General features: G+C 44.9%; 1 protein-coding gene across 1 annotated transcript in view; it reads left to right on the top strand.

The window, feature by feature from the left end:
* The first annotated feature begins 1,881 nt into the window (after positions 1-1,881).
* Positions 1,882-24,556, top strand: part of LOC141147320 (protein mono-ADP-ribosyltransferase PARP14-like) — a 171,151-nt gene continuing 148,476 nt past the window's right edge. Inside the window, exons 1-2 of the mRNA XM_073634541.1 lie at positions 1,882-2,149; positions 18,471-18,601. Coding sequence (XP_073490642.1) covers positions 1,960-2,149; positions 18,471-18,601 — 321 coding nt within the window. The 5' untranslated portion in view covers positions 1,882-1,959. The remainder of the gene's footprint in view (positions 2,150-18,470; positions 18,602-24,556) is intronic.

Raw genomic sequence — 24,556 nt, 5'->3', positions numbered from 1 at the left:
CCAAGTACGAGACGAGGCTCTGTCTTGAGGTTCAAGCAGGAATTCATTTTTATTCAAAAACATGTTATACAGATCCCACTTCAAAACACTTCCTTCCACCCTTGGAAACCAGGGTGGGTTAAACTGTCCAATGACAATGGACACACAGGTCAGGTGTGTTTAACTTCTCATCAGTAAACAGTCTTAACAGGGGGGCTGCTGGAGGAATCCCCCCTCCCTCTTTCCTCACAGCAAGACACTTAGACATCCCATAATAGTTGAGGCAGACAGCCACAATAGACAATAGAATACAGTCACACCCAACCATCACAGAAAATAATACACAACATAATGAGACATCACACATTATATATACATATATACAGCATTGAGTCTGACTAGCACAGATAATAGTGGGGTTCTCATTCACCCTGTGCCCCTATTAGTGACTCCAATCACAATGGCATAGCCAGGGTCCCAGAGTCTGTGTGTCTTGGGGGGCATGGACCTGGATCTAAAGTAACATCACCTCCAGGGTCCCCAGGCATACAGCTCACAACGAGCACCGTTCTCCCAAATGCCAGGGCCCATAATCGGCCAGGAAGAGGCCAGCATTCAGTCCCCTCCAAAAGCCTCTGTCCCGGCTAGGTCTGTCACAGTCTGTGTGCGCGGAGAGCTGTGCGTGCGGAGAGCTGTGTGTGCGGATAGCTGTGTGTGTGGAGGTCTGTGTGTGCGGAGGTCTGTGTGTGCGGAGGTCTGTGTGTGCGGAGGTCTGTGTGTGCTGAGAGCTGTGTGTGTGGAGAGCTGTGTGTGCGGAGGTCTGTGTGTGCGGAGGTCTGTGCGTGTGGAGAGCTGTATGTGTGGAGAGCTGTGTGTGCGGAGGTCTGTGTGTATGGAGGTCTGTGTGTGTGGAGATCTGTGTGTGCAGAGGTCTGTGTGTGCGGAGGTCTGTGTGTGCGGAGGTCTGTGTGTGTGCGGAGGACTGTGTGTGCTGAGAGCTGTGTGTGCGGAGGTCTGTGTGTGCGGAGGTCTGTGTGTGCGGAGGTCTGTGTGTGCAGAGGTCTGTGTGTGTGCGGAGGACTGTGTGTGCTGAGAGCTGTGTGTGCAGAGGTCTGTGTGTGCGGAGGTCTGTGTGTGGAGAGCTGTGTGTGCGGAGGGCTGTGTGTGTGGAGGGCTGTGTGTGCGGAGGTCTGTGTGTGCGGAGATCTGTGTGTATGGAGATCTGTGTGTGCGGAGATCTGTGTGTGCGGAGGTCTGTGTGTGTGCGGAGGTCTGTGTGTGCGGAGGTCTGTGTGTGCGGAGGTCTGTGTGTGCGGAGATCTGTGTGTGCGGAGGTCTGTGTGTGTGCGGAGGTCTGTGTGTGAGGAGGTCTGTGTGTGTGCGGAGGTCTGTGTGTGTGCGGAGGTCTGTGTGTGCGGAGGTCTGTGTGTGCGGAGGTCTGTGTGTGCGGACATCTGTGTGTGCAGAAGTCTGTGTGTGCGGAGGTCTTTGTGTGTATGGAGTTCTGTGTGTGCGGAGGTCTGTGTGTGGGGAGGTCTGTGTGTGCGGAGGTCTGTGTGTGAGGAGGTCTGTGTGTGCGGAGAGCTGTGTGTGCGGAAGTCTGTGTGTGCGGAGCTCTGTGTGTGCGGAGCTCTGTGTGTGCGGAGGTCTGTATGTGCGGAGATCTGTGTGTGCAGAGGTTTGTGTGTGCGGAGGTCTGTGTGTGGGGAGGTCTGTGTGTGCAGAGGTTTGTGTGTGCGGAGGTCTGTGTGTGCGGAGAGCTGTGTGTGCGGAGGTTTGTGTGTGTATGGAGGTCTGTCTGTGTATGGATTTCTGTGTGTGCGGAGGGACTTTCCTTGAATAGGAGGAGAGATCTCGGTGAGAGTGAAAAATGAAACAGAAAGTAATGAGCTCTGAGCCATTCACCGGCACCACACCTAGATCACACAACCTTTGTCTCCCAGACCTTTACCTGGCCAGACCAACCTTTACTACCAGAGGATGGAGGACCCCCAGTACCCGTACCCCGTCTCTCTCCAGTGGGGTGACGACCCTGAGAGGCTGAAGAAGCTAAAAAAGAAACTTCTGCTGTATTTCCAGAACAGGAGCGAATCTAATGGAGGAGAATGTGAGATCCGAGACACCAATTGCAGCCAGGGATACATCCTCATACACTTCAAGGAGGAGGAAGGTAGGTACTGGGGGGAGGGGGTTCGTTATACACTACAAGGATTAGGCAGGTACAGTGCCTTGAAAAAGTATTCACACCCCTTGAAATTCCCCACATTTTATCATGTCACACCCAAAAATGTAAATGTATTTTATTGGGATTTTATGCGATAGACCAACACAAAGTGGCTCATGTAACGACACCTCGAGTATGAAAGGGGTTAAAGTCATTTAGGACATTCCATACCCAAACGCAAAGGCAGCTACCGAACACTTCAATCAGCCGAACAAGGAACCCATACAAATAATTCTCCCCCAAACACGAGACACGGCTCTGTCTTCAGGTTTCAAGCAGGAATCAACTCATGTATTATAACACATGGACACAAGACATAAAATAACTCAGAGACTCTTTCCCCCCACCCTTGAAAAAGAGGGCGGGTTAAACTGTCCAATGACAATGGACACACAGGTCAGGTGTGTTTAACGTCTCATCAGTACACAGTCTTAGCAGGGAGAGCTGTTGGAATAATTCCCCCTCCCTCAATAACAATACACATCCTGTGATCCAAGGCAGACAAACACAATAGAACATTGGAATACAGCCCCACCCAAAATTAGCAGAGCAAACAGTACACAACATAATGAGACATCACACATCATATATACATATATACAGCATTGAGTCTCTGACTAGCACAGATCATAGTGGAGTTCTCATTCATCCTGTGCCCCTATTAGTGACTCCCATCACAATGGCATATCCAGAGTCCCCAGAGTCTGTGTGTCTTGGGGGACATGGACCTGAATCTAAAGTAATGCCAACCCAAGGGTCCCCCAAATGCCAGGGCCCATAATCCGTTTGCAGGAGGGGAGGCTGGCATTCATTCCCCTTCAAAAGCCTCTGTCCCGGCTAGGTCTGTCACAGCACATAATTGTGAAGTGGAAGGAAAAGGATAAATGATACAAATAAATATGTGAAAAGTGTGGGGGACATTTGTATAGCGCCCCCCTGAGTCGATACTTTGTAGAACCCCCTTTTTCTGCAATTACAGCTGCAAGTCTTTTTGGGGATGTCTCTACCAGCTTTGCACATCTAGAGAGGGACAAATTCTGTCAGATTCGATGGAGAGCATCTGTGAACAGCAATTTTCAAGTCTTGCCACAGTTTATCAATTGGATTTAGGTCTGGACTATTACTGGGCCATTCTAACATATGAATATTGTGACAGACCTAGCTGGGACAGAGGCTGTTGGAGAGGACTGAATGCAAGCCTCTTGCCTTTTGATTATGGGCCCTGGATTTTCAATGGAACAATACTCTTTGTGAGGTGAATGAGAAATCCAGTCTGAACTGTACTAATCGGACTCAGTCGTGTATATATGTATATATTGTATGTTGTTTGATTCTGTTGGGGACTCCTTGCTGTGATCATTTGGGATGTGTGTCCCTGAAGAGGGAGGGGGGATTCCTCCAGCAGCCCCCTGCTGATAAGACTGATTCATACTGTTGGGACACATCCTGTGAGGAGATGCTGGTGTCATCAACTCCACTCACCTGTCTGATGTCAGCTATAATGTGTTTAATGTAAATGAGTTTAGTGACCGTAATCCCCTGTGTGTATGTAGTAGGCGAGCTCGAGTAACCCGCAGCGCAAAGACAGGTAATTAAAAACGAACACTTGGAGCTTGGAACCTGCAGACCGTGGTAGGTAGAAATAGGAACGCACGTGATGTGCAACGTTTGAAGTACAGGTGAAAAGACTGCAAATATTACTATAATTTAAAAATGAAACCTAGGGGGCATGGCTAGCCGACGGAGCAGATGGCAGCACATTGAAAGAGCTCCGCTTCATCCAGGGCCAAAAAGGGGTTTATCAGCGGCTACGAGCCTCGTTTCAGCACACGATCTGCCTCATCCAGAGCGGGCATACTCTCAGATGCTGTCTTGCAGGAGAAAGGAGTGTGTCATTCCGGGGAAAATGACGGACTTTTTTTACACAGCCGCGCTGTCCTCACAGCCACGATGGCGCTGGTGGCCAGAGAGAGGACACACGCGGCCATTACAAGCAGCAGGGAACGGCTCTCATACCAAACAGAAGCTGCAGCAACACTAATTGCACACAGGGATATGACAACTTCTCCCCACCTCCATCAGCTTCCTCCAGCCCTGCAAAGAGCAGACAAAGAATGTCTATAGAGCCTGCAGACAATGAAGAGGTAAGCGGATTTAAATCTTCACTGGATGACACTAGGGAGTTGCAAGACTCCATTAATGACTTCCCCACATTAAACCAGCCCCTCATGGACACTACCCTTAAAGATATGCTGGTATCTTTACGCACCACTTTACATGCAGTTATGCTAGCTATCACGCAACAATTCAAATCAGAGGTGACTGCTGTGTCCAACAGAGTCACTCACATTGAATCAAAAATGGGAGAGTTCACAACCACATTTAATGAAATGGTAGATGCCCAAAACGACAGGGATGACGAGATTGTGCAAATAAAAACCAAATTAGCAGATTTGGAGGACAGATCAAGACATAATAACGTTAAAATTTGGGGAATCCCCGAATCTGTCAAACCCCCTGACCTGAAAAATTATTTTGTAAATCTCATGAAAGCAGCGCTTCCGGATGCGCCATTAGAAGATCTGGTCATCAACCGCATACATAGGCTACCAAGGTCTAAAAACATTCCCTCCCATCTACCCAGAGACACTATAGTCCAAATGCACTTCTACCACATAAAAGACCAATTCATGAGTGCAGCCAGATGCCGTGAGCTGCAGGATCTATCCTTCTTTGCTGACCTCTCTGCATTCACCATGCAGCAATGAAGGCAACTGGCCACAATCACCAAGCCATTGAATAATCACCACATTCTATACAGATGGCTATACACTGCTAAACTACTGGTAACCAAAGATGGCACTTCTTTCGTAATTGCTACTATAAAAGAAGGCCTCAGGCTCATGAAAGAATGGCAAATTCTGGAACCAAAAAATATGACGTAGAACATGCAGCAATCACCACCGTCCTCCCGGGCCAACTCTGACACTGAAACAGGCTGAAATCCCGACCCACCTTTGATGCTTCTTAAAACTCCCCTGATGGCCCTGGAGAATGCCACACAGTTTTTGAGTTTACTCTTTCTTTCCCCCCAAGTTACAGCGGTTATTTTCTGCACAGATTCCAACGAAATCAACTATTTTTACATCTTAGACTATTTCTTTTTCTTGTCTTCCCTTAACGTTCTTCCTCCCACAGGATATACGCCAACAATCTACAGCAGAGGATCATACAGGTCTGTAGAGTCCCATCCTGCAGACTCCAGCCCCACTCCCACAAGATCGAATTATCTGCCTCCAGGTAACAGAAAGCTACGTAGATCTAAATCACCACAACATCACGGTACGTAATTTACTTTAACACACTTCCAAGATGGCGTTAAACATAACTTCATTTAATGTGAAAGGTTTGAACAGCCCTCACAAAAGGCAAATGGCCTGGAAGGAAGCAATCAGACTCAAGAGTGACATTATTTGCTTTCAAGAGATGCACTTTGTCTCTCACAAACCACCACCCTTTCACCACCAGAAATACCCTCATGTGTTCCTAGCGAACGGTCGCAAGAAGAAAGGAGGCGTCGCTATAGCCATCAGACTCTGTTCCTTTCACCCAAATAGAAACACGCATAGATGCTTCCGAAAGATACATTATTCTTGTGTGTGAAATTTACAACACCAAATACACACTGGTCAACTTATATCTATCTAACACGGACCTAATTTGTTTCTTAAAGAAAACTTGGAAAAGAGTGGAGTCAATTAAACAAGGCCATGTAATTTTGACCGGAGACTTTAATGCTATTCCAAACAAAGAACTAGACCTATCTAACTCCATGCGATCCCAACTAAGAAGACCAACTTTAGCCCAGTTTCTTGCTTCTTCTGATCTTTTTGACGTATGGAGATGTCAACACTCCTCAGAAAGGGACTTTACTTTTTTTTCCAACGCGCACCACACGTATTCACGCATAGATTTGTTTCTAGTGGATACATTTATGGTACAAAAGATTGTAAGGTCTGATATTCATGTCATATCCTGGTCAGATCATGCGCCCGTCTCCATTAGTGTGGGGGGTCAAAACACCGAAACAAGAGCAAATAGATGGAGGAATGACACATTTACTTTGTGCCAACCTGAAAACTCCAAAATTATTAGAAGTGCCCTAAAAGAGTTCTTCGAACTCAATGCTCACACTCTGGAACACGCTATATGTGAGAGGGTTGTTAATACAAATGAGCAGCAAGCTCAGGAGGCAGCGGAAGCAGCAGCTCAATGACTTGTTAAACAAAATCAAAAACTTAGAAAGTAGCAACAAACAAAATACCACACAAAAAACTAGAGATTCTTTATTCTATGCTAGACAGGAACTACGTACTGTCCTGATTTCTCAATAAGAGAACTGATTCCGTACATTAAAAGCCAATACCTACCCGCTGCGGCAATAAGGCGGGGAAACTGCTGGCGAATCAGCTGAAAGATAAAATAATTAAACAAAAAATCCAACATATGAAAAACCCCAAATCAGGGAAAACAGTCTCAAACCCTAAGGAGATTGCAGACGCTTTCAGCGACTACTATGAATCCCTGTATAATCTTAAGGATGACCCAGATACCCACCAACCTTCTGATGACATGATCACCACAGATTTTCTTACCTTATTACATCTCCCCAAACTCTCCCAATTGGAGTTATCATTGCTTAATTTACCATTTACGGTCCCTGAAATTGAAAAATTAATTAGAAGTATGCCGTATAACAAATCACCTCGACCAGATGGTTATTCTTCCGAGTACTACCAGCTGTTCCAAAACAAATTATCACCATACCTTAAACAAGTCTTTGATGCCGCAATGTCTAAAGCCTCTTTCCCACCAAAAATGCTAACAGCAACTATAATTACTTTGCCTAAACCAAATCCTTCAACCCCACAAAACTTTAGAACCATATCCTTGCTAAACGTTGATGTTAAATTATATGCTAAATTAATTGCAAACAGATTATTACCGAATCTTATTAATCAAGATCAAGTTGGTTTTGTGCTGGGTCGTCAGGCGAACGATGCAACCAGAAGAATGATCAACATTATACATTCTGCCGAAAAATCCAAAAGGCCTTCTCTGCTTCTCACGTTGGACGCAGAGAAGGCCTTTAACAGGGTGCATTGGGGATATTTAAACAAGGTCCTGGAGAAATTTAATATAACTGGTCCAATCCAAAAGGCCATTAGGGCACTGTATTCCACTCCCTCAGCATACGTATACGCAGAGGGCATGTTCTCCAAGAACTTTACAATAACCAATGGGACTAGACAGGGGTGCCCACTGTCCCCTCTAATGTTTGCTTTTGAGTCTTTAGCGGAAAATATAAGATCACACCCCATAATCCAGGGCATTATCCGACCCCTATTTATCTCTAAGCGCAGCACACGACACCCTCCTTCAGTTCAGTAAGATAGCCTTTTATAAGGTCAATGCATCAAAATCTAGCATTCTGGGTATAGCAATAGGTAATTCCACCAAATCACCCCTCCAAAGGGACCTTCCATACCCATGGTCCTCTGACTCTCATACCTGGGAGTCCACCTAACTTCCCCTATCACAATCCTATATAAAGCTAACTATTACCCATTAATTACAAAATATCAACAGGAAATTTCGAGAATTCAGAAACATTACATTTCCCGGAGCGGCCGCTTAGTGGCTTACAAAATGAAACTTTTACCAAAATTAACGTATTACTTTAGAGCACTTCCAATCCCTATTCCGTCTTCGTTCTTCAAATCCATGCAAAAACAACTCTCAAACTTTATATGGTCAGGCAAGAGAACAAGATTCCCCTTATCAATGCAAAAGAAAGTCAAAGGTCAATAGGGGGGCTAGGTATACCTATCCTGAAAGATTATTATACAGTGGCGATTTTAGATCAGCTTAGAGGCTGGTTCGATCAATCCGCACCTAAACCATGGTGCCACCTAGAACAGTCCTGGCTGTTTCCCTATTCTCCAAGGTCCCTACTGATAGCTCACAATGTGTTGCACACCAATATTTCTATAGATCATCCCAACATACATGCATCACTGAACGCTTGGTCACACTTAAAAGAAGTAACATATCTTAAGACACATTCTACCAAGGTCTCCATCCCTCTGGAATCCCTACATTGGTTGATTCCAAACATCTCCTTGTCTCTCGGGATGAATAGAGAAGTACCCCATTTAAAAGACCTTATGAAGGATGACATACTGTCATTTCCAGTGATCCAAGACAAATTTAACATACCTGCCTCTGAGTTTTTAACATATTTTCAAATCTTTTCCATCTATCAACAACTAATTGCAAATAATTCCTCAATCCCTACTCCACTGTGGAATCACCTAAATTCTACAAATCCAAATGCAAAAGGTATTTCCCTGATATATGATTTACTCAATTCCAAGTCAGTCTTCCTCAAATCCAACCCACAAATCAAATGGGAGAAAGAACTGGGTAAGGTTTTCACAGACGAACAATGGATCAATGCAACCAAATGTAACCACCAATTTTCAAGGTGTTCGAATTATGACGAACTAGCACAAAAACTTCACGCACGATGGCACTATACCCCATATATAATTAGCAAATTTTCAAAAAGCAACTCAAATCTTTGTTGGAGGGGCTGTGGTCAGGTGGGGACGCTGATACCTGGTATGGGCGTGTCCCCACATACGTGGGTTCTGGTCAGAAGTCTTCAAACTGATCGCGAAGGTCTCTGGGGTCTTTGTACAACCTTCTATTGAGAAAGCAATCCTGAGTATCACTATGTCAGATAATCCTTTAATGGTAAGATCTATAGCAATGCATATTATTTTCACAGCTAGATCCCTGTTGATAAGCAATTGGAAAACCAACTAAATCCCTAGTGTAAGAGAGCTAATAATTAAAGTTAATACTGTGGCAGAATACGAAAAGATATTAGCTTTCAAAGATGGATCTATTACAAAATACATTTACAACTGGTCAACATGGGAATCCCTGAACTCTACACAGCGGTAGTCCAGTAACATTATCACAGTATATCCTTCCTCCCTTCCCTACACCCCCCTCCCCCATATTCTTTTCTTATCTTCCCCTCTTATCACTTTTATGTTGAACAATTTACATATGACTAATGATATTGAGTTGACTGTTGATGTACCTTGTCCTTGGTACTAAGTCCTTTAATTTGAAGCTATATCTAATTTGTAAACAAATGAGAACAGAAGAACCCACGGAAAGTTTCTGAGATAAGATATTTCTGGTCTTATTCTGGTATTATTCTGTAAGTGCCTTATTAAATCACAATTGTAAAATTCAGTGATCTGTTCTTTGTATAACGACATGCTTAATAAAAAATTATTTCAATTAAAAATGAAACCTAGACGTGACAGATCCTGGTATGTAGTGCAACCAGCTATGACCCCTGACCGAAAGACACACAGAACACGCCTTGCTCTTCCTGAACGTAGAATGTGGAATCCACCTGAAACAACATCATGAGGTATGCACTGAATAAAATGATGGAATGAACAAGCAGAAAATCAAAAACCTAAAAGCAACACCAAAATAAGACACCACCTGGACAGAGTGAAGCGTGAGCTCTGTGCTGGGAGAAAGAAAGGTGAACCTGCAACAGAGAAGAAAGCCCTGAAACCCCCCCCCTTTTTAAATTTCTTTTTAATATGGGGGCTGGGGGAACCAGGCTGTACGTAGCCCGCCCCGCCTGTGAGATGTGACAGTGGCAGCCCAAATGAGGGGATAATGTGGCCACCAAGCAGTGGAACTACAAGACTCAGAAACTGCCTGAGTAACGCCAATGACGTTCCCAGGACTGAGGCCCCTGGAGCTGGGCGAGAGCCCTGCCATGCCTCACCTAATGAGGGGCGGAACCGAGGCCACCAGTTTGCAGAACTACAAGACCCAGCGGTTTGCCTGAGTGACGCCAGTGAGGTGCCCAGTGTTATGGCCCCTGGTGCTGGAATGCTGACCGCTGGCCAAACTGATGGTAATGCAACCGCCACATGGTGTCATAAGGACAGCTTTGTCATGAATAACCATCAGAAGCTGCATGTGCGGACATTGATGTGTGGTGAACAACGGGTTGACAGGTACGTGAAAACATGTGAAGAAGTGACAAGCTGCAACATTCAATTTCAACCCCCTAACTTGTGAACACCTGGATTCGGCAGGTTGAACCTGAGTGGTAAGCAAGAGGAAGTTGTGCTAATAAAAATGAGATAAACAAATGAATGTGATATGATGAACCAATTAATTAAATTAACAAATAAATTGATAAAAATTATGGAAACCCTATAGTGATGAGCTGATGAAGGTGACCAAAAAATAAAAATAAAGTGACATACAATAAACAAATGAATCCTGTGTAGTAATAGATACAAATAGCCTATTTGAGTGAAACAAAGGCAACCAATTCAACAGATATGTGAATATAATGAATGGAAAAAATGCTAAATAAACCATAAATAAAAAATAAAACAATGTGAATAGATAAAAAAATAAAAATAAAAGTCTCTTCCATAATGTTTCCCAACGGGGAGTAAATGATGAAAACACCCTGTGAAGGATCTTGTATATTCAAAGGACACCGTGACTCCACCACCACATAAATTGAAGGCTTACCAGCTATACAAGCTGTCAAAGCTTGTGGCTAATACCCAGCCAGGGCCTTTAAATCCTCCCGATACCTCCAGTGGCTAACGAGCTGAGCATTCCTGCAGGCTTGATGGATGACCAACAATTCAGACAAACATCCACGAACGTATCCTCAGTGGGTAGGTTAAGCCCAAAAAACTAGACAAAAAAGGTTCGCCATCGGTAAAACCAGGTGGTGTTTATTATAAAAAGTCTGTACAAACAGACAGACTAAAATAAAAGTTCCATAAAACAAGCTAAGCTGGCCAGCAAATAGTACAAACACGCCCGTGTAAGTGGAACATGAAAAACAGAGCGGTGACGTCAGCATGTTTCTCCTCCCTACGCGTTTCATCACTAGGTGGACAGTGAGTGGCTGACTGCTACCCGGGACTGAAATAGTGCCCTGCACGTGGGTGACAAACCTGTGATGACCCCAATGCAGCTGACGCTGCTTGTGCAGACAGCTGGTCCCTCTGGTATGGGGGCAAGATCTCGCCAAACATGGGATCAGTGTACATTCCCCGTGATGGATGCAGCAGCCTGTCCACACCTCCCCCCCCCCACACCCCGGGCTTCTGGTCCCGCACCTACCTTCTACCTGAACGAAGCGTGCTAAATCCTGTGATACCCTCGCTAGGTACCCACACCACTGGCCGAGACTGATGCCGCTATGAGATCGAAGGAGATCCAGAGGGCCTGGAGCATCCACACTGCCTGCCACAGACCCCCATACCGAAACACGGAAGTGACATCGTCGACCGCGTCATGGAAAGCAAACCAGAAAAACGCTAGCCGACGAGTGTGTAGGGAAGGAGGGGGGATTATAAGCTCCAGACTCCTCCTACAAACTCAGGCTAGCCAATGGCCGGCCTTCTAACTTAATTTCTCAATTTTCCCCAAAAATTTTTGCTAAAAAATTACAGCTTCAAAAAACTCACCATGCCTCCTACTAAAAACTTCAGACTGTTTACTTTCCAAAAAGGGTTGATTTGGGGGGTATTTGTACTGTTCTGGTATTTTCGTGCCTCAAGAAATATGATCGGCCGTCAGTACATCAGGATTGATTTTCAAATATATTTATATCTCATAATTTGTAGACGTTATAACATTCACACAAAAAGCAGGAGCCAGATCAGGATCAACTGCAGAATCAGGAACAGGCAGGAGTCGGCAACAGGCTGGCAGCGGGGTACCGAATCAGAAGGCAAAACCGTAGTCAGGAACAGGCAGAGGTTGACAACAGATGGACAACGGGGTACAGAATCAGAAGGCAGAGCCGTAATCATAAGTCTAAGCCAAGGTCAGTATTGCAGGTAGAGGCAGGTTCAGCAGGCAGGGAAGATCCAAGAGAATGTTCAGGAGATAGCCAGGTTTTCAGGAACAAGGTCAATCAGGCAGAGTAACAACAGGAACACAGGGACGATCCAGCACTGATGCTAGGCAGACTCTCTGTCTATATAGGGTGCTGTGTGCCAGGATTCACTGGGCCCCCCTAGGAAAGACGGGTCCCCCAGGGACGTGGTGGTGAAACCACACTACTATGGTGTGAAAGAGGAGATTATAAAAATCTCACATCAGCAACCCCGCATCTCCTTTCCAGGACATGACATCCAGACATTTCACCCATGACCATTCAAAAACGCAGAGCCCTTAAACCACTGCTATTGATCCTCTCACAGAAGGAGATCAAATACTGGTGGGCTTTCCCCTTCGCTCTAAAATGTACCTATAAAGGTAAAACCTACTCCTTAACCACCCTCCCAGTGGGCGAATGGGTGCTCCTTTCCCTGAAATTCATCTCGCAAGATCCAGCAATGAACACTTCAAATCTTCAAGCAGGATCCTCCAAACGCCCCACTCCTACAAACCCGATTTCCCCCGCGTGGAAAACAAACAAAAGTAGGCGATTGAAGGAATCCATGCCCACTTGATTACCGACTAGACTCTAACCCTTTCATGTCACTTCTCAGGGCCCAGCCCTGCTTGGCACCTTCAATTTGGATCTCCTCCCAGAGTTTGGAGACCAAACCCAATGTCATCCTTTCTAAACCTGTCATAGGGGTTATCTATAAGGATATACACGCCTCCTGCATGTATCTTTACCTGTCAAATGTCTCCCCTCTGTCTGTTATGAGACCCGAAAAACTACATATTCTGTGGGCGGGGTCTGTTGTCTGGAGTTCAGTGGGTGGAGTCATGAGTTCAGTAGACTCCCCGCCCACCTCTACACTCCCCTTGTCAATATGCATTTTCTCCTGTGTATTTCTAACACTGAACTTCTGCTATGATCTCTAACATCCAGTGAAAAGACAGCAAAGTAACCACATGACTTCAGCATGTCAAATCATACTGAGGTGTGGAACAGCCAATCCTTGCAGAGCTGCTGAAGAAAGGAGTGGGGGAAGGGAATTAAAAATAATGCATGTCTTAGGCTAGTGCACGAGATGTAAATCACCTGTCACTCACAGCAAGGGGGAGGATTTGACAAAGTTTTTCTCTGTTTGTCAAGATTTATCTCACTGAACAATAAAACAGGGTTGCTCAGAGCTGGATTAACTCTGTGTGGCAAGACTGGGCTCAAATGATAGCAAATCTTATACTCTACATTATGACATCAAAAAAAAAAAAAAATTCGGGTTTACATCCACTTTAATCTGCCCTATCAGCATTACCCCAAAGGTTTGACTTCACCCCCATTCACTGACAATCATCATCAGCCAAGACAGCCGGACAGAAGGAATTCAGTCTAACAAGCGATTTGATTGTGACGCAACAATCAAAGATTCTAAAGGAACCCATTTTTTGTCACTCAACAGGTTTCTTTGAAGACGGTCCTCACCCCCCCCAGGCTCACGGGGAGAATGACTAATGCAACTTTTGTGTTTATCTTTTCCTTTTTTCGCTTAATTTGATTTAGGGGTCCCTCCTGGCACCATTTTCTAAAAAAACTTTGAAATGTGATGCAATGCCCAACCCCTACCCTACCCCCTTACCCCTTTCCTTCCCCCCGATCCCCTTCCCCTCCTCCATCCTGTCCCCCCCCCCTCGACTTGTAACAAGCAATTTAGTTTACACTTGCCTGCTGGCTTTGATTCATTCATAGACTAACGTTACAGTTTTTGTATTACCTAATGTTTCTTTTTTTACAACCAGGGATGGCTGCGGCTGGGGCAGCAGTGATGCGCCTCCATCCATCTCGTGGCTATGGTTCCACCATTTTTGGGCGATGGAATGCTAGCCCTTTTAGAGGGCTACAATTGTTCTTTGTACGCTGACAAGGGGAGGGTCCTTTCCCCCTCCCATTGCCGCAGGCCCATGTTCGGCCAATTTGCACTATGTTTCCCCCTCTTTTTCTTCTTTCACACTAATCTTTTCTCTCTGTTTGCCAGTCCACAGATGTTGCAACTCCACCTTCTCGCTCCAGGTCCCAGGTCCTGCTCCAATCCTCGATCAAAATCACTCCATCACCTATTGGGGGGGGGTAAGTGATGTTTGTTTCGATATACCCCTCTCCTCCACTGGTCATACCAAATAACACCACGCTCCTACCCTCCTTCAAACTAGTCTCTCATAATGTTCAGGACCTTAATTTGGCTATCAAGAGAAGAAAAGTGTTACAGGCTTATCACTCCCAAAATGGCAGTTGTTCTGCTTCAGGAGACACATTTTCCAATACGGTACTCTCCCTCCCTTCTCCACGCTCATTACCCCCAATTCTTCTTAGCAAACGCCGAGGACAAAACGAAGGATGTAGCGATCCTATTTGCGAAGACATGCAAATTTAAGGCTCTACAGGTACACAAGGACACCGAGGGCAGGTTTATCTTGGTAAAGGGGGTGCTAGACGACCACTTGTACTCATTCATCTCTTATACTCCCAATAAAGGTCAAGCCAAATTTTTTCAAATAATATTCCAAACCTTAGGACCGCTACTGGAAGGAACAGTGATATTTGGAGGAGACTTCAATATCGCATTTGACCAAAGCTTGGACAAATCAAAACCTCTTACTGCACAACTACCCGCCCCATGAAAACTAGCTCTAAGACCTCCAAACTTGGACACTACACAATATATCATGGCTAGGCAAAATTCACTCTATCAAAATGACCCTACTTCCTAGGCTCCTCTACCTGTTTAAATCCCTCCTGATAGCAATTAGAAGAGATCTCAAATCATTGCAGGGGAAGATAATTAAATACATCTGGGGAAAGAAAGGTCACAGACTAGCCCGACGTATTCTCTATAGTCCTAAAACACAAGGGGGATTGGGCCTACCTGACCTCTTTAGATACTACCAAGCAGCTAGGCTAGCCCAACTCTCGACGGTCTATTCTAGATACACGAGGCCTGACTGGATAAGTATAGTGAGACAAGCGGTCCCAACATATACCCTGGACTACCTCCTGTGGTGTCCCCGAAAATCTAGGCCCCCAATAATTTCACCTACACTATCCCACTCCTTTAAATTATGGGATGACATGAAACATCTCCCTTCGTTGATACAGGCAGTCCCTGAGTTACGAATGGGCTAGGGACTGTAGGTTTGTTCTTAAGTCGCATATGTTCGTAAGTCAGAACGGCAGATATGTCGTTTTCCGATGTTTGGTCGGATGTGCCCACCGTCGAAAAGGGTCAGTCGAATGTGCCCGCCGTCAAAAAAGGGTCTGTCAAATGTGCCCGCTGTCGAAAAGGTTCCGTCAAATGTGCCCGCCATCAAAAAGGTTCCGTCGAATGTGCCCGCCGTCCCGTTTGTAAGTAGGAGTCGTTTGCAAGTCGGATGTTCGTAACTCAGGGACTTCCTGTATTTAGCATACACCCACTAGATCACATTTTCCATAACCCTCACTTCAGTCCAGGTATGGACATCAAATCTTTCCAATGGTGGCTAGACAAGGGGATGTACCGTATTGGACACTACTTCTGCACCTCTGGCCCAATCTCTTTGAAACTTTGCGTAGAAAAATTGGAACTCCCAGATTCTGAGAAATGTAGATTCTTTCAGATCTCTCACTTCCTATCCTCTATATGGAAAAAGAAACACCCCCCCCGGAATTCACACAATATGAGCGTTGGTGTGGCCAGGCGTTGGAACAAAAGGGGGGTATATCCATCATATACACATCACTCTCGGAACCCTCCTCCAAATTCCCTTACATGGAAGCTTGGGAGAGAGATTTGCAGGAAACCTGGGACCTGGAGGAATGGCATAAAATGGGAACAAGAGCCTTTAAAGGTATTTTGAATATATTTTTGATAGAAGAAAATCTGAAAGTGTTGACGAGATGGTACTTAGTCCCCACTAGACTAGCAGCGATGTTTCCCTCTACCTCACCCTTGTGTTTTAGAGAATGTCAAGCCCAGGGTTCCATGCTTCACATATGGTGGGAATGTCCGAGAATCAGAGGATTCTGGAACAAAATATTTAATCTTATCTGGAGATTTCTCAGTCTCAGAAATCCCCCCAAATAGCACTGCTTAATGCCCAAATCCCCAAGACTCCAAAACACGCTCAAAAATAGATTTCATTTATCCTGCTGAGAGCGAAAATCACAATAGCTAAGGCCTGGAAGCAGCCCACAATCTCTCTCCTGACCGCCAAAAGAAAGATTTTGTGGATCATGTCCCAAGAACAAACGGTCCTAGTACTATAAGGGACACCACAACATCATTTGAAGCAACATGGGAACCCTGGGCTAGACACACGGGAATCTCCCTCATCCCTGGAGTCAACGCGACACAAACAAGCTTCTAAATGTGTTAAACTGGCACCCACTACCTGAACCCTTCTTCTCCTTTTCTTCCTTCTACCCCCTACTCCTTTTTGTTATTGTTATAATGTTTAAGCTAACAAGAATGTATGCTCTGACAGTCTTAAATTGGAGCAAACGCCTTCACCATTATCTCAGTCACAGGAGCTCACAAGCAGTTGCGATAACTTATGAAGGAAACTCTCTGTTCAGACGAGACTCTAACAGAAGTAAGCATATTACTCTCCTTTGGACTCATCCAGTATCTGTGGAATCTGCTGGTATTCCCGAGCTGCAAGACCAATCCTGACCTTCAAAGAGCACTTACTCTATCTTTCGAACCGGCCGGAACCCGACACAGTGTGAACCCATATGGGGTGTCAGGGCCGACTACTGATTTAAGTGCACTTACATATTATACCCCTGTTCACAAGAAACTCAGGTATATATCGTAGTGTGGAGAACAATCGTAGTTGAGTAATGTTTGTTTAATCGGTTGACTAGCCCTGGTTGTCCCAGGCTCTGTCTCAATGTGTAATTGTGGCCTTAAGTTCTAATGTACTGCTTTTCAATAAATCTTTTGGAAAAAAAAAAAAAAACCCAGGGGTGATCAAATACCACCAAAAGAAACCTCTATTTGTGGGAAAAAAAATTATATAAATGTCATATGAGTACAGAATTGCATGACCGCGCAATTACCAGTTAAAGTAGTGCAGTGCTGAAAAGCAAAGATTGCTCTGGTCACAAAGGCGGTAAAACCTCACCACACCGTGTAGCACCCTCTAGTGTGTTCTAGATGAACGATAGGTTTTGTAGTGTAGTGTAGGTTTGTTAGAGTAGGTACATTTAGTTAGCTCAGGGCAAAGCCTGAGCTGTGAATCTGGGTCAGGATCCCACCTTTTAGTCCTCACTCTGTCCTCTCTTGCTCCCGTGCCTCCAGGAAGACTTCCTCTTCTATGTTTTAGCAGGAATCCTCCAGCTCCCAAGTCCTGCCCCTAGGTGGCAGCTCCTCCTAACCTTCACCCACCAGCTCTGGAAGTTTCTACAACCAGGGGAGCTGTCAGGATGAGTCATCCTGACAGCTCCCCTGCTTGTAGAAACTTCCAGAGCTGGTGGGTGAAGGTTAGGAGGACCTTCACAATAAAAGAAAATGGTGTCGGGTTCCCCCTAAAAATACCCCCCAGACTCTTATTCTTGATGAGGGTCTGGCATGGATTTCAAGAGGGTCCCCATGCAAAAAAGAAAAAAACAGCATGCCCCCCCCCCCCCAAATGTGGATTTTAATGGGGAAGCACAAGTATAAAGAAAGAGGAGAAAGTGCATGAAGCCATACCAGGCCCCTAATACATGCATACAGCCTGGCAAGCCAGGAAAGGGAGGCAATGAACATTTACCCCCCTCCTCCTGAACCATACCAGGCCACATACCCTCAACATGTGGGGGGTCCCCCATAGCAAAGCACCTTCTCCCAATGTTGGCAAGGGCCTCTTCTCCACAACACTGGCCTGGTGGTTGTGAGGGTCTATGGGTAGGGCCTTATTAAAATATGGAAGCATACTTTAGCAATAAAGGGCCCCCAGATACCTGCTCCCCCATAAGAACCCCTAGTTATTAAAAAAAAAAAAGAAAAAAGGAAAACAGTAAATACAAACATACACTGTTCTTGACAAGTACTTTAATAATGTGTTTGGAGCCGTGACACCATAAGGATGTGTGGTCCTATGGCGTGGTATGGTTATCCGAATCTGGGAGCGGCCCACCTGACATGGAGCACTTTGGATATAGATGGTCATGTGACCGGTGACATTCCTATAGAAAATCCTCATCATGGTTCTCCTTGTCTTCCAGCGCGGGATCGAGTCCTCCAGAAAGGACACCATCTGCTGAAACTTCCCAATGGGGAAGAAGTACATCTGACCGTCTCACTGCCGAATACTGAGAGTCCGGACGAGGCGGGGAATACATCGGGATCGGTCCATGTAAGTAAATCTGCCAGACAAGCTCCACATTGAGGTTATGGATCGTGTATCAGAATATCATAAAACTTATTTTCCATGAAATCTCTTCAATCACCTGAAGGGGCCACCAGACACATTTTCCACCAATAATCCCATGTGTGTCTGCAGAAACCGTCACCACCCAACTGATCAGATAGATAAACCTCTTCAATCCGTATTGATCCCCTGTGATCAGTGGCACTGGAAGCCTCCTTCCTTCTCTTTGACATTGAAGAGGAAATATAAACTGGCAATATATTTGGTTGTAAATGCAATGTATGATTCACACTTCTGCTGCTTCATTTTGGGGGAAAGAAGAATGACATAACAAAACACTTCCAGTGGGAAATTTAACAGACCAAAGGGGAGGAAATCAGAGAAGATCATTGTTGGGTTTGCATACACTTTAAATCAGTGGTGGTCAACTAATGAGGTACAGGGGGCTTCATCTGAGGTCTATGACCTCCCCAAGGGGCCACCACAAATAGTATTCATTATATTAATGTTACAAAGTACAGGAGAAGGTCAGGCTCTGTGGATATGCTACAGATGAAGTTGGAGAATGGAGATCTGCTATAGGACAAGGAATAGGGGCATGTTATAATAGACCGCTGGAGATCACTGAGATTACAGTCCATTTATAAATTAATGCTCCCACTGCTGACTACTGGGGTCCAAAGGCCACACAACAAATGCCAAAAGGCTAAAGGTTGGGAACCTGGACTTTAATGTGGACCCTCCATGGTAAATGAAAGGTTTGCTTTTTTGCTAGCCCTCTGCCCACCAATATGAATAGCTTTGGAAAGCCATTTGTAAGCATCCTGTTTGTCCCCGGTGAAGTAATGCGTGACTATAGGAAGCACCGGAGACTGGGGGTCAAGATAAGTCTTCCTTTCGGAGGGGAATGGTTTGTTTACAGGTGGCTTTTTAACCACTACGAAAGGTTTTACCTCCTTCATGACCAGGACATTTTTTGCTATTCAGCACTGCACTACTTTAACTGGTAATTTTTGGTATGTTAAAAAAAATTTGCCCACCGCTGCCATTGTGCCGACGTCAATAGCTGTGTGGCGGTCGGCAAGTGGTTACGTATGTAAACAGTAAAAAAAGGAGGACAGACCATATTGGCCCCATAAAGAATGAGGAAGGACATCTGGTTACAAAGGATGGGGAGATGGCGAAGGTATTGAATTTATTCCTTACGAGTGAATCGGGGGGCTTCAGTAACCAAAACTGCAGTGTTTATCCTCATGACACATCACAGGAAGCACCTCCATGGTTAACAGAGGACAGAATTAGAATTAGACTTGGGAAACTTAACATTAATAAATCACCGGGACCTGATGGCTTGCACCCGAGGGTACTTTGGGAACTCAGTCAAGAAATTGCCAGACCATTGTTCCTAATTTTTACTGACAGTCTACTGACTGGAATGGTACCAGCTGATTGGAGAAAAGCCAATGTAGCACCAATATTTAAAAAGGGCCCAAAATACACCCCTGGGAATTACAGACCAGTTAGCCCTAACATCAATAGTATGTAAACTCTTGGAGGGGATGATAAGGGACTATATACAAGATTTTAGTAATGAGAACGGTATCATTATGTCACGTACCTGGTAGGTTTTGAGCCCGAAATGCAGAGAGAGGACTCCCCTACTGCTCCCACTCACGACCCTCTGGAATGGGGACAGAGGGCACAGGAGTGAGGAGTGGTATGAGTGCCTGGCAGGATCAACAGCCCATCCAGAAGTCCAGGAATAGTTAGGACCCATGAAACTGTAACTAGAGAGAAGGCTGGAGACTGGAACGCTGACCGGAGCCAGGAACAACAGCAGGTAAGCAGGCTGGAGACTGGAACGCTGACTGGAACCAGGAACAACAGCAGGTAAGCAGGCAGGTATCAGGCAGAAGGATCGTCAGACAGGCCAGTGATCTATATCAGACAGACAGCAAAGGTACCAGGGAACAAACAGGAGAATGGTCTAAGCAAGCCGGGGGTCAGATGCAGGCAGATAGCTGGGATGGTCACAAACAGATAGCCGGGTCAAGTAACAGGTAGTTTCAGATCAGATCAGGTTTTGACACACAGAACACTGTAGAGCAGACAGCGGGGACTGAGTGTGACAGGCAGGTTTAAATAGCCCGCCTGGCGCCAACAGGAATGCGCGTGTGCGCACCCATGTGCGCGTCTGCGCAATGGCGCCTGCGGACGCGCACCAATGAGCCTGGGACGCCGATTACTGGCAGGATCTTCCTGACACATTAGCAGTAATCAGCATGGATTCATGAAGAATCGTTCTTGCCAAACCAATCTATTAACCTTCTATGAGGAGGTGAGTTGCCATCTAGATAAAGGAAGGCCCGTAGACGTGGTGTATCTGGATTTTACAAAAGCATTTGACACAGTTCCCCATAAACGTTTACTGTACAAAATAAGGTGCGTTGGCTTGGACCATAGGGTGAGTACATGGATTGAAAACTGGCTACAAGGGCGTGTTCAGAGGGTGGTGATAAATGGGGAGTACTCAGAATGGTCAGGGGTGGGTAGTGGGGTTCTCCAGGGTTCTGTGCTGGGACCAATCCTATTTAATTTGTTCATAAACGACCTGGAGGATGGGATAAACAGTTCAATCTCTGTATTTGCAGACGATACTAAGCTAAGCAGGGCAATAACTTCTCCGCAGGATGTGGAAATCTTGCAAAAAGATCTGAACAAATTAATGGGGGAGGGGCGACTACATGGCAAATGAGGTTCAATGTAGAAAAATGTAAAATAATGCATTTGGGTGGCAAAAATCTGAATGCAATCTATAGACTGGGGGGAGAACCTCTGGGGGGATCTAAGATGGAAAAGGACCTGGGGGTCCTAGTGGATGATAGGCTCAGCAATGGCATGCAATGCCAAGCTGCTGCTAACAAAGCAAACAGAATATTGGCATTAAAAAGGGGATCAACTCCAGAGATAAAACGATAATTCTCCCGCTCTACAAGACTCTGGTCCGGCCGCACCTGGAGTATGCTGTCCAGTTCTGGGCACCAGTCCTCAGGAGGGACGTACTGGAAATGGAGCGAGTACAAAGAAGGGCAACAAAGCTAATAAAGGGTCTGGAGGATCTTAGTTATGAGGAAAGGTTGTGAGCTCTGAACTTATTCTCTCTGGAGAAGAGACGCTTGAGAGGGGATATGATTTCAATTTAAAAATACCGGACTGGTGACCCCACAATATATAAATACCGGACTGGTGACCCCACAATATATAAATACTGGACTCGTGACCCCACAATATATAAATACCGGACTGGTGACCCCACAATAGGGAGAAAACTTTTTCGCAGAAGAGAGTTTAACAAGATTCGTGGCCACTCATTAAAATTAGAAGAAAAGAGGTTTATCCTTAAACTACGTAGAGGGTTCTTTACTGTAAGGATGTGGAATTCCCTTCCACAGGCGGTGGTCTCAGCGGGGGGGCATCAATAGTTTCAAAAAATTATTAGATAAGCACCTGAAAGACCGCAACATACAGGGATATACAATGTAATACTGACACATAATCACACACATAGGTTGGACTTGATGGACTTGTGTCTTTTTTCAACCTCACCTACTATGTAACTATGTAAACTGGTTCATTCCGTGTCTTTTGTTGTGATTAGCTGTGATTGGTCAAAGCTAATCACATGGTACATATTTGCTGTTATTGACCCTGTCTGTACCATGTGATTACTGTCACCAATCACAGCTATGACGTCCTCCTACCCGGCTGTTGTACTATAGGCTGGGAGGGAAGGTATTAAAAGGTAGAACACTTACATGAATAAAATGTATATGCACCAAAACATTATACAAACAGTCGCCAGGGGACAGGCGGGCCGCTTTGTAATATCAATGTACGTGATGACGTCACGAGAGTTGCCTCAACTCAACGTGTTTTGTCACATCCGACGTTGCCTGGAGTACACAACGTGGTCATCTTGTATGGAGAATCTTATGTGGGAACACAATTGAAAGAATTTCTTAGATCACATTGTGACTGTCGGGATTATTTATTCATTTGGACTCACTTTTTATTTTATTTAGCGCTGTACTGTTTATATATGTACAGTATCTCCCAAAAAGTACACCCCTCCCCTCACTCACATGTTTGTAAATCTTTTCTTCTATCTTTTCATGTGACAACACTGAAGAAATGACACTTGGCTACAATGTAAAGTAGTGAGTGTACAGCTTGTATAACAGTGTAAATTTGCTGTCCCCTCAAAATAACTCAACACACAGCCATTAATGCAGAATAATAAAGGGCGCAACAGTAGTGCAAAGCAATTATGCTCAATATCATATGTGAATACACAATCAATTAACAAAAAATATAAGTCCATGTATATATACTGTATATCTCAACCAAATAAGGTGCTTCAAATACTTCAATATAAAGTGCTTCACTCGCAGTGGTGTATCAAAACGCTCACCAGATTGCATCATTGATCTTTCAGCTTAGACCAGCTGTATATTGATCAAACAATTTCAATCCAAATGAAAATCTGTATGCTTATGTATATATGGCTCCTTAGAAGGACCAACTCACATCCAATTCATCTGCAAAGTGTGGCTCCCCATGAAAAGCCACAGAAAGGCATGGATAGTGTAATAAAGTTTTTTAATATCTTTAAAAAGCAACACTTACAACTCCAGTTCATTCAGTGTTAGGTACAGCAAAATGTAAAATGCAGCTCGCAGAGGAGAGCAGAAGCCGGTCCGGCACCATACAAATGTACCCGATGCTCAGCGTTCGTCTCAGCTTGATGCCCCGTACACACGGTCGGATTTTCCGATGGACAATGTCCGATCGGAGCGTGTTGTTGGAAATTCCGACCATGTGTGGGCGCCATCGGACATTTTCCATCGGATTTTCCGACACACAAAGTTGGACAGCAGGAGATAAAATTTTCCGACAACAAAATCCGATCGCGTCAATTCCGACTGTGTGTGGCCTGTTCCGACACACAAAGTGCCACGCATGCTCAGAAGAAATTCCGACACGGGACAGCTCGTTCTGGTAAACTTAGCGTTCGCAATGGATACAGCACTTTCGTCACGCTGCAATGTAAAAAATGGTTTAATACAGCGCACTCTCTTCTTCTTTATAATGTGACAAGAATTAAGTAGTTTTGCTGCTCATATTCACACACACTTCTCACAAAGTTTTATTTGTGTTTTTTTAGTGGGATTCCCTGAATATATTGTTATTAGTTGTCACATCTGACAGTTTTATATTTTGTATGTTTTTTTTTTTTTTGTTTTTAAGCCTTTTTTTTTCTTTAATGTTTGGATTTTTTCCAAGGCTGATCTTTGTTCAATGTTATTTTTATTTTTACTCCAGAATATTTTTGGGTGTGTTTTGTGTGTCAAGTTACCCCAACACCATTGATATCTTTTATTATTTAATCTCCAGGAGATTGTTTGGTGTTGGTGTCCCTTGTTCATTTCACATTGTATATTTGAAATGTACCTGAATCCTCACAAACCAACTGTCATTTTTGAAGTAAAACACATAGGAGAGTATAATTCAAAACAAAAATCCTTTATTAAGGGATCAGAACCAAACAAAGAGGAAGGCAACACTGGATCAACAGGAGAAATTAGTGAAGCCTGGGACCCCCACGGCAGACATCAATTCTTAAACATCAAAATTGGTGGCCTGAGGAGTCCATATGTAAGGGAGGGCAGTCTGGTCCGGGATTCACAGAGACTCGGATAGCAGCAGATGACATGTGTGTCCGCAGGCTGTGGTACCACAAGAGGCTGCATCTTTTGGCCGACCAGACTGGATCCAGGGCAATCACTCTCTGGTCTTCCTTTCACACTTCCTTCCGGGCTGTGGCTGTGCAGTTGGAGATGTGGCAGGAGGAGGAGTAGGACCTGGAGGAGGAGGAGGACC

The sequence above is a fragment of the Aquarana catesbeiana genome, linkage group LG06 (genome assembly GCF_042186555.1).
Source record: "Aquarana catesbeiana isolate 2022-GZ linkage group LG06, ASM4218655v1, whole genome shotgun sequence".
Classification (NCBI taxonomy): Eukaryota; Metazoa; Chordata; class Amphibia; order Anura; family Ranidae; genus Aquarana; species Aquarana catesbeiana.
The sequence above is the reverse complement of the archived record's forward strand: the minus strand, read 5'-3'. Positions and strand labels throughout refer to the sequence as shown.